At 41.1% G+C, this 19,930-nt stretch overlaps 1 protein-coding gene across 1 annotated transcript in view; it reads left to right on the forward strand.

Annotated features, from left to right (window-relative positions):
* Positions 1–19,930, forward strand: part of cyfip1 (cytoplasmic FMR1 interacting protein 1) — a 96,766-nt gene that overhangs the window by 49,403 nt on the left and 27,433 nt on the right. Inside the window, exons 12-21 of the mRNA XM_055636492.1 lie at positions 3,888–4,005; positions 5,239–5,361; positions 7,411–7,536; positions 8,551–8,717; positions 11,004–11,151; positions 13,016–13,169; positions 15,086–15,242; positions 16,690–16,786; positions 16,928–17,004; positions 17,092–17,200. Coding sequence (XP_055492467.1) covers positions 3,888–4,005; positions 5,239–5,361; positions 7,411–7,536; positions 8,551–8,717; positions 11,004–11,151; positions 13,016–13,169; positions 15,086–15,242; positions 16,690–16,786; positions 16,928–17,004; positions 17,092–17,200 — 1,276 coding nt within the window. The remainder of the gene's footprint in view (positions 1–3,887; positions 4,006–5,238; positions 5,362–7,410; positions 7,537–8,550; positions 8,718–11,003; positions 11,152–13,015; positions 13,170–15,085; positions 15,243–16,689; positions 16,787–16,927; positions 17,005–17,091; positions 17,201–19,930) is intronic.

The raw sequence follows: 19,930 nt of genomic DNA on the forward strand, positions 1-19,930 counted from the left end.
AGAGCCAGTACACCCTTCTTCAGATATGGTGCCCAAAATTGCTCACAATATTCCAAATGCGGCATTACCCACCTTATAAAGCTTTCAACATTACATTCGTGTATTTGTCTTCTTGAAGCCCTCTTGAAATAAATGCTTGCAGTGAGTTTGCTTTCTTTACTGTCGACTTGCAGATTAACATTTTGGGAATCCTGCACCAGCAACTCCAAGTTCCTTTGCACTTCCGATTTCTGGATTCTCTCCCCATTTAGAATATTAGCTACACCTTTATTCCTACTACCAAAATGCATGACTCCACTCTTTACTTCACTATATTCCATCTGCCACTTCTCTGCCTACTCTCCCAAACTGTCCAAGTTCTTCTGTAGAGTCCCTGCTTTCTCTATACCTGCCCCTCCACCTATTTTCGTATCATCCGCAAACTTAGCCACAAAGCCTTCAATCCCCTCGTCCAAATCATTAATATACAACGTGAAGATTAGTGGCCCCACCACTGACCCTTGCAGAACTCCTCTAGTCACTGACAGCCAACCAGAAACAGCCCCCTTTTTTGTCACTCTTTGTCTTCTGCCATCCAGCCAACTGGCTATCCATGCTAGTATCTGCCCTTTGATACCGTGGGCTTCCATCTTCCTCAGCAGCCTAACATATGGCACCTTATCAAATGCTTTCTAAAAATCCAAGTAAACACCATCTACTGACTCTCCTTTGACTGTCCTGCTATTTAATTCTTTAAAGAATTCCAGCAAGTTTGTCAAGCAAGACCTCCCCTTCACGTGATTACATTGAATGGCGGTGCTGGCTCGAAGGGCCGAATGGCCTACTCCTGCACCTATTGTCTATTGTCAAAGCAATGCTGACTTCGGCCAATTTTATTGTGAACTTCTAAATGCTCCGTAATCTCATCCTTTTAATGGACTCTAAAATCTTACCAACTGTGTTGTGTGTTGGCTCAAACATTTTCAATTTTATACAGAAAATTATGATAATTTATATTATTGTATCACTAGTATATTAATGCTAGTAAGTGATGGCCGCAGCAGGATTGGTAAAGTCCACATTGAGGCATTACGTTATGTCTTGAGTACCAAAGGCAGGAATCTGTCTGAATATTCCCAGTCTGAACACATTTCATATATCACATTTTTGTTTAATGGGTCAGTATTTAAGAACTTGTCCTCATAATTGGTTTGAAATATTGTAGAGTCATTCAGCACGGAAACAGGCCCTTCGACCCAACTCGTCCATGCTGACCAAGATGCCCATCTGTTAATCCCATTTACCCACATTTGCCCATATCCCTCTCATTCTTTCCTATCCATGTTCATGTCTCGATGTTTTTTTAAGTTATTATTGTACCTACCTTAACCATTTCATCTGGCAATTGTTAAGGTAAGTACAACCCTTTCTGTGAAAAAGTTGTCCTTCAGTTTCCATTTAAATCTTTTCTCTCTCCCCTTAAACGTACACTCTCTAATTCTTGATTCCCTGACCCTAGAGAAAAAGACTCTACATTGTCTGTCTATGCTCCTCGTGGTTTTATACACCTCTGCGCCTCCTATATTCCAAGCAATAAAGTATTAAGCTGTCCAACCACTCGCTCTAACCTCGATTGGCAACATCCTTGTAAATCTTTTATTTTCTGTGTTGTTCATTGGCTCTTTCTTACAGCAGCATGACCAAAACTGAATACAATATTCCATGTAAGACCTCATCAACTTGTACAACTATAATATAAACCCCGTCTTCTGTTCTCATTGGATAGGATTGCTTCAATTATATATGGTTTACCCCTCTTTACCACCAGGGGGCACCGACCATAGCAGCCTCGCCAACCGTCTGTGTGCCTTTTCGTCTTTTTTTTGTTATTTTTAGTGTGTTTTAAAAGTTTGTGTTGATGTTCTCTGGTTTGTTTTATGTGGGGGGTGGGGGAGAGGGTCGGGGAGACTGGTTTTCAATCTCTTAACTTGCCGGAGATGCAATTGTTTTCTGGATCATATCTCCGGTCGCTCTGCAGCTGAACATCATGGAGTTGGAGGCCTTACTTGATTGTGACTTTGAACCCCACCACGGGGACGTAGACTTACCATCCCTTGCCTGGGATCGACGCTCCAACCGCAGCCTGCGGATTTCACCATCGAGGTGCTCGCAGTCTTGGGTAGAGACCAATGTCGGGAAGCTCCAAACGACGCAGAAGGTTTCGACCAGCCCCGACCCGGGGTCAGATCGCCCAGCGCAGCGGAGCTGAGATTCCATTCGGATGCAGGAGCTTGATTGCCCCGACACGAGGGCCCAAATGCTGCCGGCTACGGAAGCCAACATCGCCCCGTCAACGGAAGGCTCGAGGCCCCGTACCGCGGGAGAACAAAGAAGGAAGGAGATTGGACCTTTTTTTCGCCTTCCATCACAGTGAGGAATGTGGAGGAGTCACTGTGGTGGATGTTTATGTTAAAATGGGTTTTGTGTGTTCTGTTGCGTTTTATTGGTACAGGTGCACAACCTTTTATCCGAAAGCCTTGGGACCAGACACTTGTCGGATTTCGGACATTTTCGGATTTCCGAATGGAAGATTTTTAGCGTAGATTAGGTAGGTAGCGCGGGCGGCTTGAAAAGTCTGGAGCGACTGCCTCCTCCCTGGAGACCGGGGAATCATTGTAAATCATTGCATAAATGTTAGTCAGTTAGTTTGGAGGGATTTTATGTGGTGGGTGGGTGAAGGGGGAAACATTAATTCTTAGTCCCCTACCTGGTCGGCGACTCCCAACATCGTGGAGCTGGGGGCTCCGTCCGGCCGCGGGCGGCGCCGGTTGTAGCTCCGACCCCGGCAACTCTACCCCTGGCTGCGAGGCGCTCCAAATCCAGCGCCGCCCGCGGCCCCAGCTCCGCGAATGTTGGGAGAAGGCGGCCTCCGCGCCCTGGAGCTTACCGCACAGCGACCCGGTAAGGCATTGCCCGCTCCCCGCTGGTATCCCAGCGCTGCGGAGCTTACTGCACGGCGACCCGGTAAGGCATTGTCCGCTCCCCGCTGGTATCCCAGCGCTGCGACGCCGCCGACTCCCAACATTTGCGGAGCTGGGGTGGGGGGCGTCCGGCCGCAGGCGGCGGTGGATTTGGAGCGCCTCGCAGCCAGGGGTAGAGTTGGCGGGGTCAGAGCTACAACCGGCGCCGCCCGCATCCCCAGCTGGGAGTTGGCGGCCACAGCGCTGCGGATCTTACTGCACGGCGACCCGGTAAGGCATTGACCGCTCCCCGTCTCTCCGACCAGGTAGGGGACTAAGAATTAAAGTTTACCCCTTCAACCCCCCCTTCACATAAAAGCCCTCCAAACTAACTGACTAACATTTAAGCAATGATTTACAGATGTTTAAGTGTCTCCCCGGTCTCCGGGGAGGAGGCAGCCGCTACAGTAGTACAGACCTGGGTTGACCGTGGGTCGTTTCGGGTCAAGTTTGGCGCCAAATGCGAGCTTTGGTGTGCCGATGACATCCTGGAAAAAATGGCCGGTTTTCGGTTTCCGGAACACCGGATAAAAGGTTGCGCACCTGTATGACTGTACGGCAAATTAAATTCCTCGTATGTTGCAAAACATACTTGGCTAATAAAATATGATTATGATGATCATTATGATTATTAAGATGATATGGGTGCAGGAGAAGGACATTCGGCCCTTCGAGCCAGCACCGCCTCTCAATATGATCATGACAGATCATCTAAAATCAGTAACCCGTTCCTTTTTCCCCATATCCCTAGATAAAATGAAAAAATTATGTCGTTCAAATGAGTTAGAAGAAAAATAATGATTTGAATGATAGTTGCCTTGTTCTTAATCAACTTTTGATATTGAACTGTTTCTGTTATGCTCAATTGTATATGTTTTCTTGGTTAAGGTGGGCCTCCACATCACCGAGCAGCAGTCCTCAGTATAACATTATTGAACAAATGATTCAGATCAGAGAAGATCACATGCGCTTTATCTCTGAGTTGGCCCGCTATAGCAACATTGAGGTATGTGAAACAATTCGTGATTGCAATTCAACCAAATTCCTCAATTAATGTTTTGCTGCAAGCATGTTTTTTTTTTTTGGAAAACATTAATGAGAAATTACTTGCAAAGCTACACTTAATATTAGATGTGTCTATACACTTCAGAATTCATTATGCTATGACCATCAGCAGTTGTGTCATCAATGAAGATAAGTGAGGCAGTTTCTTCAGCAGCCATACATGCCCAGGCCATAACACCCCACCACCGTGTTTCACAGATGAGATGGTATGCTTTGGATCTTGGGCAGTTCCTTCTCTCCTCCATACCTTGCTTTTGCCATCACTCTGATATAAGTTAATCTAGGTCTCATCTGTCAACAAGACCTTTTTACAAACTGTGGTTGCTCTTTTAAGTACTTCTTGGCAAACTGTAACCTGGCCATCCTATTTTTGCGGCAAACCATCGGTTTGCATCTTGCAGTGTAGCCTCTGTATTTCTGCTCATGAAGTATTCTGCCGACAGTGGTCATTGACAAAGCCACACCTGACTCCAGAAGAGTGTTACTGATCTGTCAGACAGGTGTTTGGGGATTTTTCTTTATTATAGGGACAATTCTTCTGTCATCAGCTGTGGAGGTCTTCCTTGACCTGCCAGTCCCTTTGCGATTAGTAAGCTCACCAGTGCTCTACTTCTTAATGATGTTCCAAACAGTTGATTTTGGTAAGCCTATGGTTTGCCTGATGTCTCTAACAGTTTTATTCTTGTTTCTCAGTCTCATAATGGCTTCTTTGACTTTCATTGGCACAACTTTGGTCCTGTGGTTGATAAACAGTGATAAAAGTTTCCAAAGGTGATGGAAAGACTGGAGAAAAGACTATGTACTGTGAGCTCTCTTATACCTGCATTAAGGAGGCATTTAAACACACCTGAGCAATTACAAACGCCTGCAGAGCCATGTGTCCCAAACATTATGGTGCTCTGAAACGGGGGGACTATGTATAAACACAAGGTGAAATTTCAACATGGTGAAACCAAAATGTATAAAAATGGCCTTCATTAAAATCTGACAATATGCACTTTAACCACATGTGACTTTTGTTTGTATTACAAATCTCAAATTGTGGAGTACAGAGGCAAATAAATAAATGATGGGTCTTTGTCCTATCACGGAGAGCACAGTTTTCTCCAGTTGAGTTAATTCTTTGGATCATTACATCCCTTATGCTCTTTTTTAATTTAACTACCTTTTGCAGGTAGTCACAGGGTCAGGAAGGCAAGATGCTCAGAAGACTGATGCAGAATACCAGAAACTGTCCGAACTAGCTTTACAGGGAATGCAGCTGCTGTCCCAATGGAGTGGTCATGTTATGGAAGTGGTAAGAAACCCAAACAAACAATAATTGCCATTACTGAAAGCGATCGTGCAATTTGTTTTGTTTTTTTAAGAAAAACTCATGTTCTGTACTCATGTGATGGTCAATCTTACCTGACCTTTATTTAGTAAGTTTATCCCTTTGAATACATGCTCTAATTCAGTCTCAGTGTTGGGCCTATTTATACCAAAATCATCGTGTGATACTTTGTCTGAAACTGCTTAACTATAATTAGTTCATTTATCTGTTCTAATTTATTTTTGGTTTAGTTTATTATTGTCAAGTACAGTGAAAAGCTTTTGTTTGCTGGAGATCTAGTCAAAGAAAAGACTACTTGATTGCAAACAAGCTGTCAGCTGTGTACAGATAACGGGCATAACATTTAGTGCAAGATAAAGTCATATTAAAGATAGTTCAAAGGCCTCCAATGAGGTTTAGACTATAAACTAGCTGTTGAAAGGACCATTCAGTTGTTTGTGACATGTTGTTTGTTGGAGAAATCCTAGACATTCTTGGATTTAGTTGTCTTGAAAGATATTCCATAAATCAAGGTTTCTTTCATTGCAAAAATGAAATACTTTCGATGCTGAAAGTCTAACATAAAAACGCTCTGGTGGGAATTGTCTGGCAGCAATTATGGAGAGAAGCATTTTTGTCAGTGGCCTTTCATGAGGATGGTTTCCTTTTTTCTAGTTGCTCTAACAAAAGACATTACAGGAACCTCTTTGACAAGTACCCATGTGAAGGATGGACACATTTTAGATGCATGATCATTCTAAATTTTTGTTCAAGTTTTGTTGAAGTGAAGCATCCACACTTTTGCTGCTTTACCACACATTTGCATTACAAGCAAGTGACTTTTCAGCCATAATAATAATCCATCTTATATTGTTTAACAGGTTGTCATCGCACGTGTCAATAGAAACGATTGCTTATCAATTTCAACGACCACCTCCTGTTGATGTAGCAGCTGTGTTCTTAAGAGATAATGGAGTCTGATTACTGTGGAGACGTTACTTAGGAACAGTCAGACTGGTCGGAGAACTGGGAAGGGGGAGGGATGGAGAGAGGGAAAGCAAGGGTTACTTGGAGTTAGAGGTCACTATTCATACCGTTGTGGTGTAAGCTGCCCAGGTGAAATATGAGCTTTTCCTTCAAATTGGAGGGGCGGCATGGAGGTGCAGCGGCAGAGTTGCTGCATTACAGCACCAGTTCGATCCTGACTACAGGTGCTGCCTGTACAGAGTTTGTACGTTCTTCCCTTGGCCTGCATGGGTTTTCTTCGAGATCTTCGGTTTCCTCCCACAGTCCAAAGATGTACAGGTTTGTAGGTTAATTGGTTTGGGTTTGTATACTTGGTATAAGTGTAAAGTTGGCCCCTAGTGTGTGTTGACGTGTTAATATGCAGAAAGAACTGGTTGGGCGAAAGGGCCTGTTTCAGCACTGTATCACCTCATATTTCGCTCGGGCAGAAGAAGGGTCTCTACTCGAAACATCATCCATTCCTTCTCTCCAGAGATGCTGGGTGTCCCGCTTAGTTACTCCAGCATTTTGTGTCTATCTTCGGTTTAAACCAGCATCTGCAGTTTCTTCCGACACAATGATCTATTCAACATTTTCCTTGATCTCTACCCCATTTGATGTCTCATTTTCATACCTTACACTTACTTATCTCTGTATCTCCCTTTCCCCTGACTGTCTGAAGAAGGCAATCGACCTGAAACATCACCCATTCCTTCTATCTAGAGATGCTTCCTGTCCCGCTGAGTTACTCCAGCATTTTGTGTCTATCTTCAGTTTAAACCAGCATCTGCAGATCCTTCCTACACCAAGGAACAGTGTCCCTTTCCCTTTACTTATTTTCTGCTTGTCAGTTCCAAACTAACTTTGAAATAGTTTTCGAGTTCCTGATAAGCTATAACCATTTTGGCCTGAGCAATATTTCTTCCTCCATAGATATTGCCTGGTTTGCTGATCATTTCAAACATATATATTTATACATCCGTGTTTGTTTCTTTAGCTTTCCCTAATTTATGCTCCCTTATTTTCCAGTACTCTTGGAAGCTTGTGCATCCTACTGATAAGTACTCCAATAAAGACTGTCCAGATAATGCAGAAGAATATGAGAGAGCAACAAGATACAATTACACAAGTGAAGAGAAATTTGCACTTGTCGAGGTGAGATTCTGAGTAATATGCCTATTTATCTCAAACGTTTGTTTAGGTTTTTTCAAAGAACTGCAATTAACATATCATTCTAATACAAATGGTTAAAGACCTAATGACATTAGAAAATAACAATTTAAAGATGGTCTCAGCTATTCTTTGAATATTAAAGTCAAAGTTGTCACTATCTTGAACTTTCTGTGCTTTTCAATAGCATAGTTTTTCCCAATAGCTTGATGTTTGAATCTTTGTAAATATTCTCTGACAGTCACCATGCTAGATTTACAACTAAAGAATTAGACTTTTGACATGATCATTGCACTGCCCCCTCTTCTAATACCTTTATATTTCCTTGTGCTTGGTTCTATTTTTGTAACAGTTGGTAACAATTACATTTAGGATTCCTTTCGGCACGGTGGCGCAGCGGTAGAGTTACTGCCTTGCGGTGCCAGAGCCCTGGGTTCAATCGTAACTAATGGTGCTGTCTGTACGGAGTTTGTACGTTTTCCCTGTGACTTGAGAGGGTTTTCTCCGGGAGCTCCAGTTTCCTCCCACACTCAAAAGACATACTGGTTTGTAGGTTAATCGGCTTTGGTAAAATTGTAAATTGTTCCTAGTGTGTATATGATAGTGGTGGTGTGCGGGGATCGCTGGTCGGTGCGAACTCAATGAGCTGTAGGGCTTGTTTCCATGCTGTATCTCCAAGCTAAACTTTTGGTTTGGATAAAACCTCTTGATCAGTAAATAATATTGCCTTGATCTGAATGAGAAGCATTGTTAAATTATTATTTTTGACTAAATTGTCCTTTTACAATATAGTCACTTATCAATTGATTAAGGTCTATTAGGGATTCATAATCAATTGAGTTAATACCAAATGTTCAATCTCTCTTAACCAGGCATTAAAAGTCATCCAATCTGTGAAAATGTTCACTTTAACTTTTCACTCAATTAAGAGTAGCATAATTGTGTACGTAAAAAAACTTGAATAAAATGTAAATATATTTTATCTGTTTTGCAATGTAGGTAATAGCGATGATAAAAGGATTGCAAGTGCTGATGGGTAGAATGGAGAGTGTGTTCAATCATGCAATTCGACATACCATTTATGCCGCACTCCAAAACTTTGCTCAGAAAACGCTTCGTGAGCCTTTACGCCAGGCCATCAAAAAGAAGAAAAATGTGATCCAAAGGTTTGTGAATGTGGTGATGCTTTTTTTTTTTGTTTGTCAAATTTGGAGACCTATATTAGCCATGGTACTTTACCTTAAAATGAATCTGACAGTTTTTTTTAAATGTTGGAGTTGATTTAAATTTTACACATAAAAATTGAAGGTATGGGGATCTTAGAAAATTGTGGAGGGCATTAAATCAGTAAGCATCTTCTTCCCCATGTGATGTTGACTGCTAAACTTGAATACAGCTGCTCATGAAGATGTCACACTTTCTGCTTTTTAAACTTCTTTGCTGATGTTAGTCACTGATACACTTCAGTGCAGAAGGAAATCCTAGCACTTTTGGTGTCATTGAGCAGTGAATCCCATTTGAACATTTCTCAGAGGTCAACCAGGAAATTTAAAAAAAGGGTTCCAATTAACATTTGTTTCCCAGATTGAGATGGAAATTGAAGTGTACAGATGAAACAGTAGAACGTGAAGTATTACAAATGAATTAAATTCCATTATAGTTAAAAAATATTCATTTTAAGTAATTACTGTAAACAAGTTTTAAATTGTTTAAGACTAGAGAGGTTGTCAGAGTGAATAGTTTAATAAATAATTTACTAGTTTATAATACGAATGAATGAATGAATAAGTTTATTGGCCAAGTATTCACATACAAGGAATTTGCCTTGGTGCTCCGCCCGCAAGTGACAACATGACATAGAGTGACAATTAAGAATGATACATAAAACATTAATAATTAAACATTATTGATTAAACATGTGAATTAAATAAAATACCAGAGCAAAAGGAGGCTACAGATGCGTCAAGCATCTAAAGCTAATATTTTTTGAGGATTTGTTTACCACAAAAACAGTTTATTGTATCAAATGTGAGGTCACTGATCACAAATGATCATAATGCAGAAAATTGCTAACTAACGTACTGTCTGGAGGGGCTTCTTCTCAGCCACCCCCGAGAAGGGTTAGCATCCTGTCCAATTTTGAGGGTTCTGAGATAATTGCTGAGGCCCATGAGACAACCACAGTCTCTTACACAAAAGGGGCATGGGATGCTTGACAGAGCAGGTGGGCAGTTTGTGTGGCTGCACAAACTTTCTGTCACACATATCAGACTTACATGTACTCTTGATGCAAGACCTCGAGTTTCTTGCCCTCCTCCGCTTCAAGTAGTTATGCAGCAGGAATTTTTTGAAGATGGATTTGGTCTCACACATCAATGTTTTTTTCTGCTGATTTGGTAATCTCTTCCTATGAAAGAGCACCGGACGGTTTAGCAGTTTTAGGAGTCTGGTATTGGCATACAAATGTTCAGTATAGTTGCCTGAGTGTGAGATGATGGCCAGGGAGAGGTCACTGATTTTGGTTCACTTGTTCTTCTTGTGAATTTGGAGGATTTTACAGAGACAGCATGTGTAATTATTTTTCTAGTGCCTCAAGAGTGCTTGCTGTAGGTAGTCCAAGTCTCAAAAGCATGTAGGAGGGCAGAGATCACCGTTGCTTGGTTCAGGATCTTTATCTTGACATATCCTTTTCCTCAATCATAAAAGGCTGCTTTTGCCAACTGATACCTTTGGAGATGCAGAAAGTGGTTCATCTACTCCAGACTCTCGACACTTTATTATCCCAGGGCAAGTTGGTCGAGGACCTTGGTCTTGCCCACTTTGAGTACAAAGCCCATCTTCATGTATACTTCAATGAATGAATTGATGATGGCTTGAAACTTGGTATCCAAGCACATGCAGATGCACAGTACAATTTGACGAGGTTTCTGGAAAATTAATGGGTTTCTAACAGTTTTGAAGATTACTTCCAATCCCACAAGGACTTTATTAGATGTTTAGTGCAATGTTAAGGCAATGGGACATATTTGGAGAAGTGCTGGGGCAACGATGTTTTAACATTGGTTTCACTGAAATTCACCCACTGGTTTGTGTTACGGCTCGCATGCATTCGTGCATAAAAAGTAAATGAGACAAATTGGGAAGCCAAATCTGAAGACAGAATTCACAGTCCTTCCTGATTCTCAGCTTCACTGAAGCCTTTGATTCCGTGTTCTGTGGCTGGCCTTACTTGTTGTATTTATCTTAAGAGTTGGCACACTAGAGCAACAATCAAAGACAATGTCTTTTGGATTTTCTGTGCCAAATTTTACACGTCCTTCATAAGTTACCGTATGTTTCAGTCCAATGATGGTAAGCACTGACAGCAATACATTTCAGACCATTTAAATGAAGCAGCCAATTAGAAATGTTGTTTGATTTGATGCTGATACATTTGTCCTGTGTTTGTCCAGTGTTCTTCAAGCTATTCGGAAGACTATTTGTGATTGGGAGGTTGGTCAAGAGCCAATAAATGACCCTGCCCTCAGAGGAGAAAAAGATCCCAGAGGTGGCTATGATATCAAGGTTACTCCTCGAGCAGTCGGACCATCCAGCACCCAGGTGTTACTTAAATGCAAATATTTCCTCTATAGTTCTCAGTTTCAAAAAACAAGGAGAGTGAAAGTCAAAAATGAGAATTGAAGTTTAAATTACTTTTGAGACTACCAATAAACTAATAATCTGGCACGAAAGGATAAAGAAAGAGCAAGGTAGACATTTGGCAGCAAATTGGGGATTGTGAGGCAGTGAATATTGTGCAATATATTTCAGAAATATTTAATTCGGCAGATCTTATACTGCTAAATTAACTTTCTGTGTATTATTGTGTTCCTTTTTTCCCTGCAGTTATTTGTGTTCACAATGTTTAGTTGTTATTTCAACAGAATTTTATTTACAGCTTCTAATCACTTAATATTTTGATATTAAGTTGGGGTTAGTCTATTCAATGACCATTTCTAAAGATAATTTGGTGGCTTATTAATAAGCATTACAGTGGAATTACTATGAAGGCAGGAGTGTTATGCAAATATGGGTGCCAAGAATGTTTCCGATTTGTGCTATTTTTTCTTTATGTGCATTCTAAGTTATTAACACTGAATACTTAACTCAAGCGGCTATTAACAAAATGCTAATCTGGCAAATAACATTCCATTCTCTTGGCTGGTCCAAATGATCAGTTAATTTTTTGCTGAAGGGCACTTAATTTCACAATTGCTGTTTTTAAATGTGAGTTGTGAGTTAAGGCCCTGTCCCACGATGCGAGTTTACCTAAGAGCTCTCCCGAGTTTAAAAAAAATCAAACTCGTGGTAAATACGTAGATTGTATGTGGCGGGTATGTCGGAGCTCGTGGATGTCTCGTAGCGGCTCGTAATGCTAACGGAAGGTACTCGGGAAACGCGGAAACTCGTGAAGTTATTTCAACAATATTAACAATTTCCAAGAGTAAAAAAAATACTCATGATGAAGTTCCTCGAATTTGATTTTTTTTTAAACTCGGGAGAGCTCTTGTGTAAATTTGCATCGTGGGACAGGGGCTTTAGGCTTTGGTATCATCTAAGCTTTTGTCACTAAATTTAAAGGTATTTTGCTTACATGCATCTTAAAAGTGGGAAGTTGATCAAACCACTGTTTCGGTTTATCTTTGTTTTATAATCATTTTTGCAATTCCTTTCGAGTTTTAGTCAATGGAAAAATGTGAAATCATTGATATAGGTTACTTGATTTTTCCATTCAGACCAATCCAGTTCTAAACTTGAAAAATTCTGTAATTTTAAATGTAATTTATGTTGCTTGCTGTGATAACATTTTAGTACTAACAGTAATCAAATTCTTTCCTATTGCTGTTTAACAAAACTCACACTCTCTGCTTTTCTCTCTAAATCTTAACATTTGCCACTGCCAACTGGTTTTAGTTGTATATGGTGCGCACCATGGCAGAATCATTGCTATCTGGGGAGCTAGCGAAGCAGCTAAAATCTTTGGGGCTGGAAAAAACACTCATTGCGACGAACACGTTTCTGAGACGTTCCTACATCTATCCAACCATTTTAAACTTTGGTGGTAAGAAGAAAGCCTATTTTGTTTAGATGAAAGAAAGTCAAATTGTTCCAACATGAAGATTGAACGTTGAATTTTATGTCCTATAATTCATCCCCATTAAATATTAAATATTAAAATATTACATTAAATGGGTTTAATAATTTTTAAATAAATGTACTATACCGTTTTATTCATCTAAAACACTAAAGCAGGGCGCCTCAGTAAAATTTGACTCATTTTCATGAAAGGTTACTGTGCAAGAGCAATCTTTGTACGAAAACTCTCTCCAGTGGTGGAACAGTTGGGCTTTCTCCATTAAATGTATAATGACTAATATGCCCTCTACCTTTTCTTTTGTTGTTTTGCATTTTCCTTTTAATGTAGCTCTACATGGTTAGAACTATGCTAGAGTCCCTCATTGCTGACAAAAGTGGAGCAAAGAAAACATTGAGAAGTAGTCTTGAGGGCCCCACCATTTTGGCGATAGAAGAATTTCATCGACATTCATTCTTCTACACTCACTTGCTCAATTTCAGTGGTAAGATATTTCTTCCACAGGAGGCAGTCGGATGGAACAGACCGATATTTTGTTCTTGTGTCATGAGGGATATTTATTCATTTTAATTTGTGCACGGAGAAATGCGAGGCATTGGATAGAAGGAGGAATAAATATTTTATAGAATCTTTGAAGGTTCTTTTGCTAAGTTTAATTTTAAAAAATACCTTGTTTCAAAATGATGTGAATTGTAATTAATTTTTGAGTTGAACTTCTGAAAGCTATATTTTGCAATACTTAGCTCCACAGAAATACCTTAAATTAGTAATCACTAATAGTAATGTGGGAACCAATAAAATTTGCTATATTTAGAATATTGTCACATTCGTTTCGTCCAAAATATTATGTTTGTTTGTGCTTTTAAATTTTTTTTTTCTTTGAATTTCATCATTAATCTAAAGTACAGTTGATATTGGCTTATTTGCATATGGCAGCCATCATTTTGAAGCCAAACTATCTCATTATTTGCAGAAATAAAAAGAAAGAGCAATGGTGTGAATTCAGTGGAAAGAACCTTAAATTATTCAGTGGAAGACTTTTAAATATCACAATTCTTGATTCAAAATCAATGCTTAAGTGAGCTTAAAGTATCGTTAATACTGTTCATCTAAGTCTTTCATTTGTACTTTAATTTGGCATCATATAAATTAGTAAAGTATCAGAAGGTAGTGGAGCCTTGGGCACATAATTTCCTAGCTGTGCTGTGATGTTGGAATCCTTGTGGAATGCGTCAACAGAGCACAGACTTACTGAATTCCCAGCACTAGTTGCTATCCATTGAACGTGCATCAGGTTATTCCTGATATAGGTACATCAAGCCCAATCATTTGATAGACAGAAGCACCTGTGAGACTAACGATAAGTAAGTATTTGCTATTATTTGAACAGTTTTTGAATTAAGTTTAATGTTTTAATTATTTGTTCTTTAGATGATTTAATTTCTTTTTTTTTCTGTAATTGATTTTTAATAATTGGAAGATTCAGGAAACATTGGAAGGTTTTGGCCACTTTGAGAGCCAGCAAAGGCAGGCTATGGCTTTGCCAGCAGGCAGCTTTATCCAGCTATTTCATGCACCTAACCTGTTGTGGCCCATCCACGGTAGTTGCATTATATCACACAAGGCCCTGATGCTCTAAAGAACCTTGGCATTATGGAACTGGCAAGTCAAATATGGGGGGGGTTTGCTGCAGCTAAGACTTCAGACTTTAGAGATACAGCACGGAAACAGGCCCTTGGGCTCACAGAATCCGAGCTGACTAGCGATCACCCTGTACACCAGCACTATCCTACATACTGGAGTCAATTTACAATTTTACCAAGCCAAATAACTTACGAACCTGTACATCTTTGGAGTGTGGGAGCAAACTCGGAGAAATAAGTCTATCAGCCTTCTGACAGTCCTGAAGCACCTTCCTCATATTTGGAGACCAAAACTGTACGCAATACTCCAGGTGTGGTCTCACCAAGACCCTGTATAACTGCAGTAAACCTCCCTGCTCCTAGTACACAAGGAGAACGTACAAACTCCATACAGGCAGCACCTAGAGTCGGGTTCGAACCTGGGTCCCTGGCGCTGCAAGACAGCAACTTTACTGCTGTGCCACTGTGCCACCCATAGGATGTAATTTTTTTTGTGTACATTAGTGTCGAGTCCTTCTCTTCTATGTTCCATGTCACTATGTTCTGTCTTTTATTTCATGTTATGTGTACGAATTGTTTTCACACACATGAATCTAAATTGTAATGTAAACATAATTGAGCAATGAAGAAAGCAAAACTGATGAACAGAACTATCTTGCATGATGATGTAAAATCTCTATCTCATTATAAAGGCATATATTTTCTATTTGAGAAATTTATCACTGTTTGCTGAAACTGAACTTTTTTTCCCGATTAGAAACACTTCAGCAGTGCTGTGACCTGTCTCAGCTTTGGTTCAGAGAGTTCTTTCTTGAATTGACGATGGGTAGAAGAATTCAGTTTCCTATTGAGATGTCAATGCCCTGGATCTTGACTGACCATATTTTGGAGACCAAAGAAGCATCCATGATGGAGTAAGATCTTAAGTAAACTTCCTTCACATTTCATTGCATGGAGAAGGGAACTGTATAACAATGTTTATATCCATGTTCACTTGACAATATTAGAATTGAATTTAAGACATTAATAGTACCTTATCTTCCTTTAGTCCCCAAGAGTTATACATTTCTACCATTTTTTTTTTACATTGCTACTATTGTCACAATAAAATCTTGGACATGTTGTGTGATGGACAGATCAATTTTTAAAAAGAATGGCAGTGGTCTTTATAATAAACATTTGAATACTTCAAGAACGTGTGATGCAGATTATAATTTTTGAATAAAGGCAACAGCATAAATAGTTTCATAGTTTTACAGATACAATTTATTGAATAAGTCCACTCTACGTCGCATCTGCATGTTCTCTTAGTTAGTCAGTAATTGGTGGTACATGTAGATCACAATGGCTATCTTGGTGTGCAGTACAAACCTGGGTTTAATTATCATGGAGATGCTGGGTGCTGCTTGAATACACAGGGATCCAGACATGTGGCAAGTCAACTCCATACTTTTAAGCACAAGCAATCGGTAAATGGCTGATCCCTGCTCTCAGTTTTCCTTCTATGAAGTTGCTTTTTTTATGTTTGTGTGGCAGCCTTAACCACAAAGGGTGATGTGACGGAAGCGATGCAACTAGTCAACTGAAAAGATTAGTGAATAGAGACAAACTTTGGATTGGCATTCTTCAATAGGTTTAATTTGTTTCGACTGCAACAACCAGGTTCAGGAATAGCTACTTCCCCACAGCCATCAGGCTATTAAACCTGGCTCGGACAAAACTCTGATTATTAATAACCACTTTCTGCTATTTGCACTTTCAGTTTATTTATTCATGTGTGTATATATTGATATCATGGTATATGGACACATTTATCTGTTTTGTAGTAAATGCCTACTATTTTCTGTGTGCTTAAGCAAAGCAAGAATTTCATTGTCCTATACAGGGACACATGACAATAAACTCACTTGAACTTGAACTATTTAGAAAAATCAAATAATTTATATTTATACAGCACTATAAAATGGAATGGAACAAGCATCCTGTGACCAATATCAAACAAAGTTTGCCAGCCATGTTGGAGGCATTCAGACAGAAGAGAAAAATATAGGGCAGCTCACTACTTTATGATGGCGGGTGTGGCTTCAGAGAATTCTAGAGCTGAGGGTATTCGGCAGCTAATGTTGCAGAATTGGACAAATGTGGATGCTTCAGAAGTGCGTAAAGCTGGAGCTGGTGACAGAGATGGAGGGGCTCTTAGCAAACAAAGGTGGAAGTTTAACTGGAGCCGCTGTTTGTAATAAAGCACCAGATTGATCACTGAATGGAACTACATCAATGTATTAATTGGTCAGGTTGCCATTGTATAGACAAATAATTATTGTGCAACCCTGATGAACACTGATTTTTTTTAAATTGTAGATATGTATTGTATTCCTTGGACCTGTACAATGACAGTGCCCATTATGCTCTCACTAAATTCAAGAAACAGTTCCTTTATGATGAGATTGAAGCAGAGGTAATTATTATTATTTTTTTTAATTTAAGGCTAAACGTATCTTTCAATGAGTGTTTAATTCAACACAAGTTGAAATCTGCACTTCACTGGTGAAGTTTCAAGTCAGTTAGTAAAAGTGAATTATTTGTGCTCATTTTTAAGGTGAACCTCTGCTTTGACCAATTTGTGTACAAGTTGGCTGACCAGATATATGCTTACTACAAGATTCTGGCAGGAAGGTAATGTTCAAGAACATTATTCATGTATTGTACAATATGCAGGAAAAATTATTGAAATATATTACAATATCACATGTAATTTTCCAGCCTCCTTTTGGACAAGAGGCTGCGAGCTGAATGCAAGAATCAAGGAACTAATATACCAACGCCTCCATCAAATAGATATGAGACTTTATTGAAACAAAAACATGTACAGGTGGGAGTTTGTTTATTTTCATTATTGAAGTACTGAATTGAAACTCCAGGCCCGTACAGCATAAAACATCAGAGGAAATTAAAGATGAGATAAGACCATGGTATAAGTCTTAGATTTAATTTGTCTTTCATACTTTTTTGTAAACTCTATTTAAATAATTATTTTATCTGTTACATAGTTGAAAGTAAGTTATGCTTGGAGATATTTTATTATAACAGATACTGTCCAGTAAAACGGGCAAAATGCTAAATTGAGCAGCCAGAAAACTGGAGGGTGGTTAATGCTGTGCCTTTATTTAAGAAAGGCTGTCGGAACAAGCCAGGGAGCTATAGGCTGCTGACCCAAAGATCAGTGGTGGGAGAGTTACGAGGGGACGGGATTCTGAGAGGCAGTGTCTGTCTGTTATTGGATTGGCAAGGACTGATTAAGGATGGTCAGTGTGGCTTTGTTCATGTAAAATCATATTTCAGGAACTTGATTGGCTTTTGTGAAGAGGTGAGCAAGCAGATTAACACAGAGAGGGTGGTAGATATAATTTACATGGACTTTAGCAAGGCCTTTGACAAGGTCCCACATGGTAGGCTGGTTTGAGTGATTAAATCATGTGGAATCCAGGTTGAGTAAGCCAATTGGATGCAAAGTTGGCTTGGTAGTAGGAATCAAAAAATGGTAGTGGAGGGTGTTTTTTTTGCATTAGAGGTCTGTGACCAATAGTGTGCCACAGAGATCAGTTTGTATCTATAGTAATCATTTGCATGAGAATGTTTATGGCATATTTTAAACCAATTGACAGGTAAATGGATAAGAAAGGTGGGGAGGGGGGGCTGGGGAGGAGAATGGGACAAATGCAGGCACATGCAACTAGCTCAGGGAGGAAACTTGCTCAATGAGGCTGAAGAGCCTCTTTCTCTGCAGTAGATTTCTATGACTGTTCTAGTCTAGAATTCTGAATGTATCAAATATAGGCCGCAGCCGTCACCTTAAAGCCCAGTCCCACTGTACGAGTTCATTCAAAGAGTTCCCCCCAGTTTGCCCTGATTTGAACTCAGAGATTTACGGTAATGGCCGTTCGTCGGTACTAGGACTCTCGTGGACATTTTTCAGCATGTTGCAAAGTCTTCCCGAGCATACCTGCCGTTAGCGAGTCTTCCCGCGTACCTGCCGTTAGCGTTACGAGCCGCTAAGAGACGTCTCCGAGCTCCGGCCTACCCGCTACGTTCATTGTCCGTGCTTACCACGAGTTTGATTTTTTTTTAAACTCGGGAGAGCTCTTGAATGAACTTGCATCGTGGGACAAGGCCATTACCTGAGTCCTAGGCTCAGCACTGGGCCTGAAGTCTCCGCGCTGCAGACTCTGACATCACGGGGTCTAACTGCGCTGGGTCCTAGTGCTCGTCCCCCTAACGCAGGGAACCTCAGTGGATGTCCTACTGGGTCTTCCCCATCCCTCTCAAACCATATGACCCCAGCTCCTCCCCACCCACACTATAGTCCTCATACACCTCTCCTGCCTGACCACCCTGCGCCCCCATACCAGACTTCGCCTCGGCCTCCGTCCACTCACCTGCCTTCCTCCAGCCCCAACACTCATCCTTGCCGTGTGTTCACCATCCCCCCCCTTACCTCCTACTCTCGGATACCGAACGGTCTGTCCTCAGCAGAGGCCTCACCTTTGTTCCCCTCCGTCCCCATCTCAATGAGTTCCACGTCCGCCACGATGTGGAGCTCTTCGTCCGTCGCCTCTGCATCACCGCATTTTTCCATGGGAAGGAGTCCTCATCCCCCAGTGATGACCCCCTTCTCCCGTCTCCAATGGACCCCCTCCTCTTGGACTCCCCCTCATGGCCATCTACCTGCTTTAGACCTTTTTATTTTAAACTGCTGGCGGGATATCAACAGCTTCAACTTCTCCACTCCCCTTTCTCACTCTTAACCGCTTCCCCCCTGAACGTTCAGCCCTCCACTCACTCTGCAACAACCCAGACTGGGTGATCAAACTTGCCAACAAGGGAGGTGCCGTGGTAGTCTGGCGCGCTGATCTCTACAAGTCTGAGGTCACACGCCAACTCTCAGACACCTCCTCCTACTCCTCCTTGGACCATGCACAGACGAGCACCAGGCCATGATCTTAGAACTATCCTGGTGCTCGTCTGTGGGGTCATGGTCCAAGGAGGAGTAGAAGGAGGTGTCTGAGAGTTGGCTCACTGCCCTCCCGAGCCTCCAACCTCATCGTTCCCCAGCCCCGCACGACCCGATTTTACCTTCTCCCCAAAATCCACAAACCTGACAGTCCTGGCAGACCCATTGTTTCTGCCTGTTCGTGTCCCACCGAACTTATTTCCACATACCTCGACTCCATCCTATCCCCCCCCCTGGTTAAATCCCTCCCTACCTATGTTCAAGACACCACACACGCTCTTCGTCTCCTCCATGACTTCTGTTTTCCAGGCCCCCATTCCCTCATCTTCACCATGGATGTCCAGTCACTCCACACCTCCATCCCCCACCAGGAGGGTCTTAAAGCCCTCCGCAGAACCAACCAATCTCCGTCTACTGATACTCTCCACCGCCTAGCGGAGCTGGTCCTTATCCTTAACAACTTTTTGTTTGACTCCTCCCATTTCCTCCAAATACAAGGTGTGTGTATGGGCACGTGCATGGGCCCTAGCTGTGCCTGCCTCTTTGTAGGTACGTCGAACAATCCTTGTTCGTGGGGTACCGTGGCCCCAT

The sequence above is a fragment of the Leucoraja erinacea genome, chromosome 6 (genome assembly GCF_028641065.1).
Source record: "Leucoraja erinacea ecotype New England chromosome 6, Leri_hhj_1, whole genome shotgun sequence".
Classification (NCBI taxonomy): domain Eukaryota; kingdom Metazoa; phylum Chordata; class Chondrichthyes; order Rajiformes; family Rajidae; genus Leucoraja; species Leucoraja erinaceus.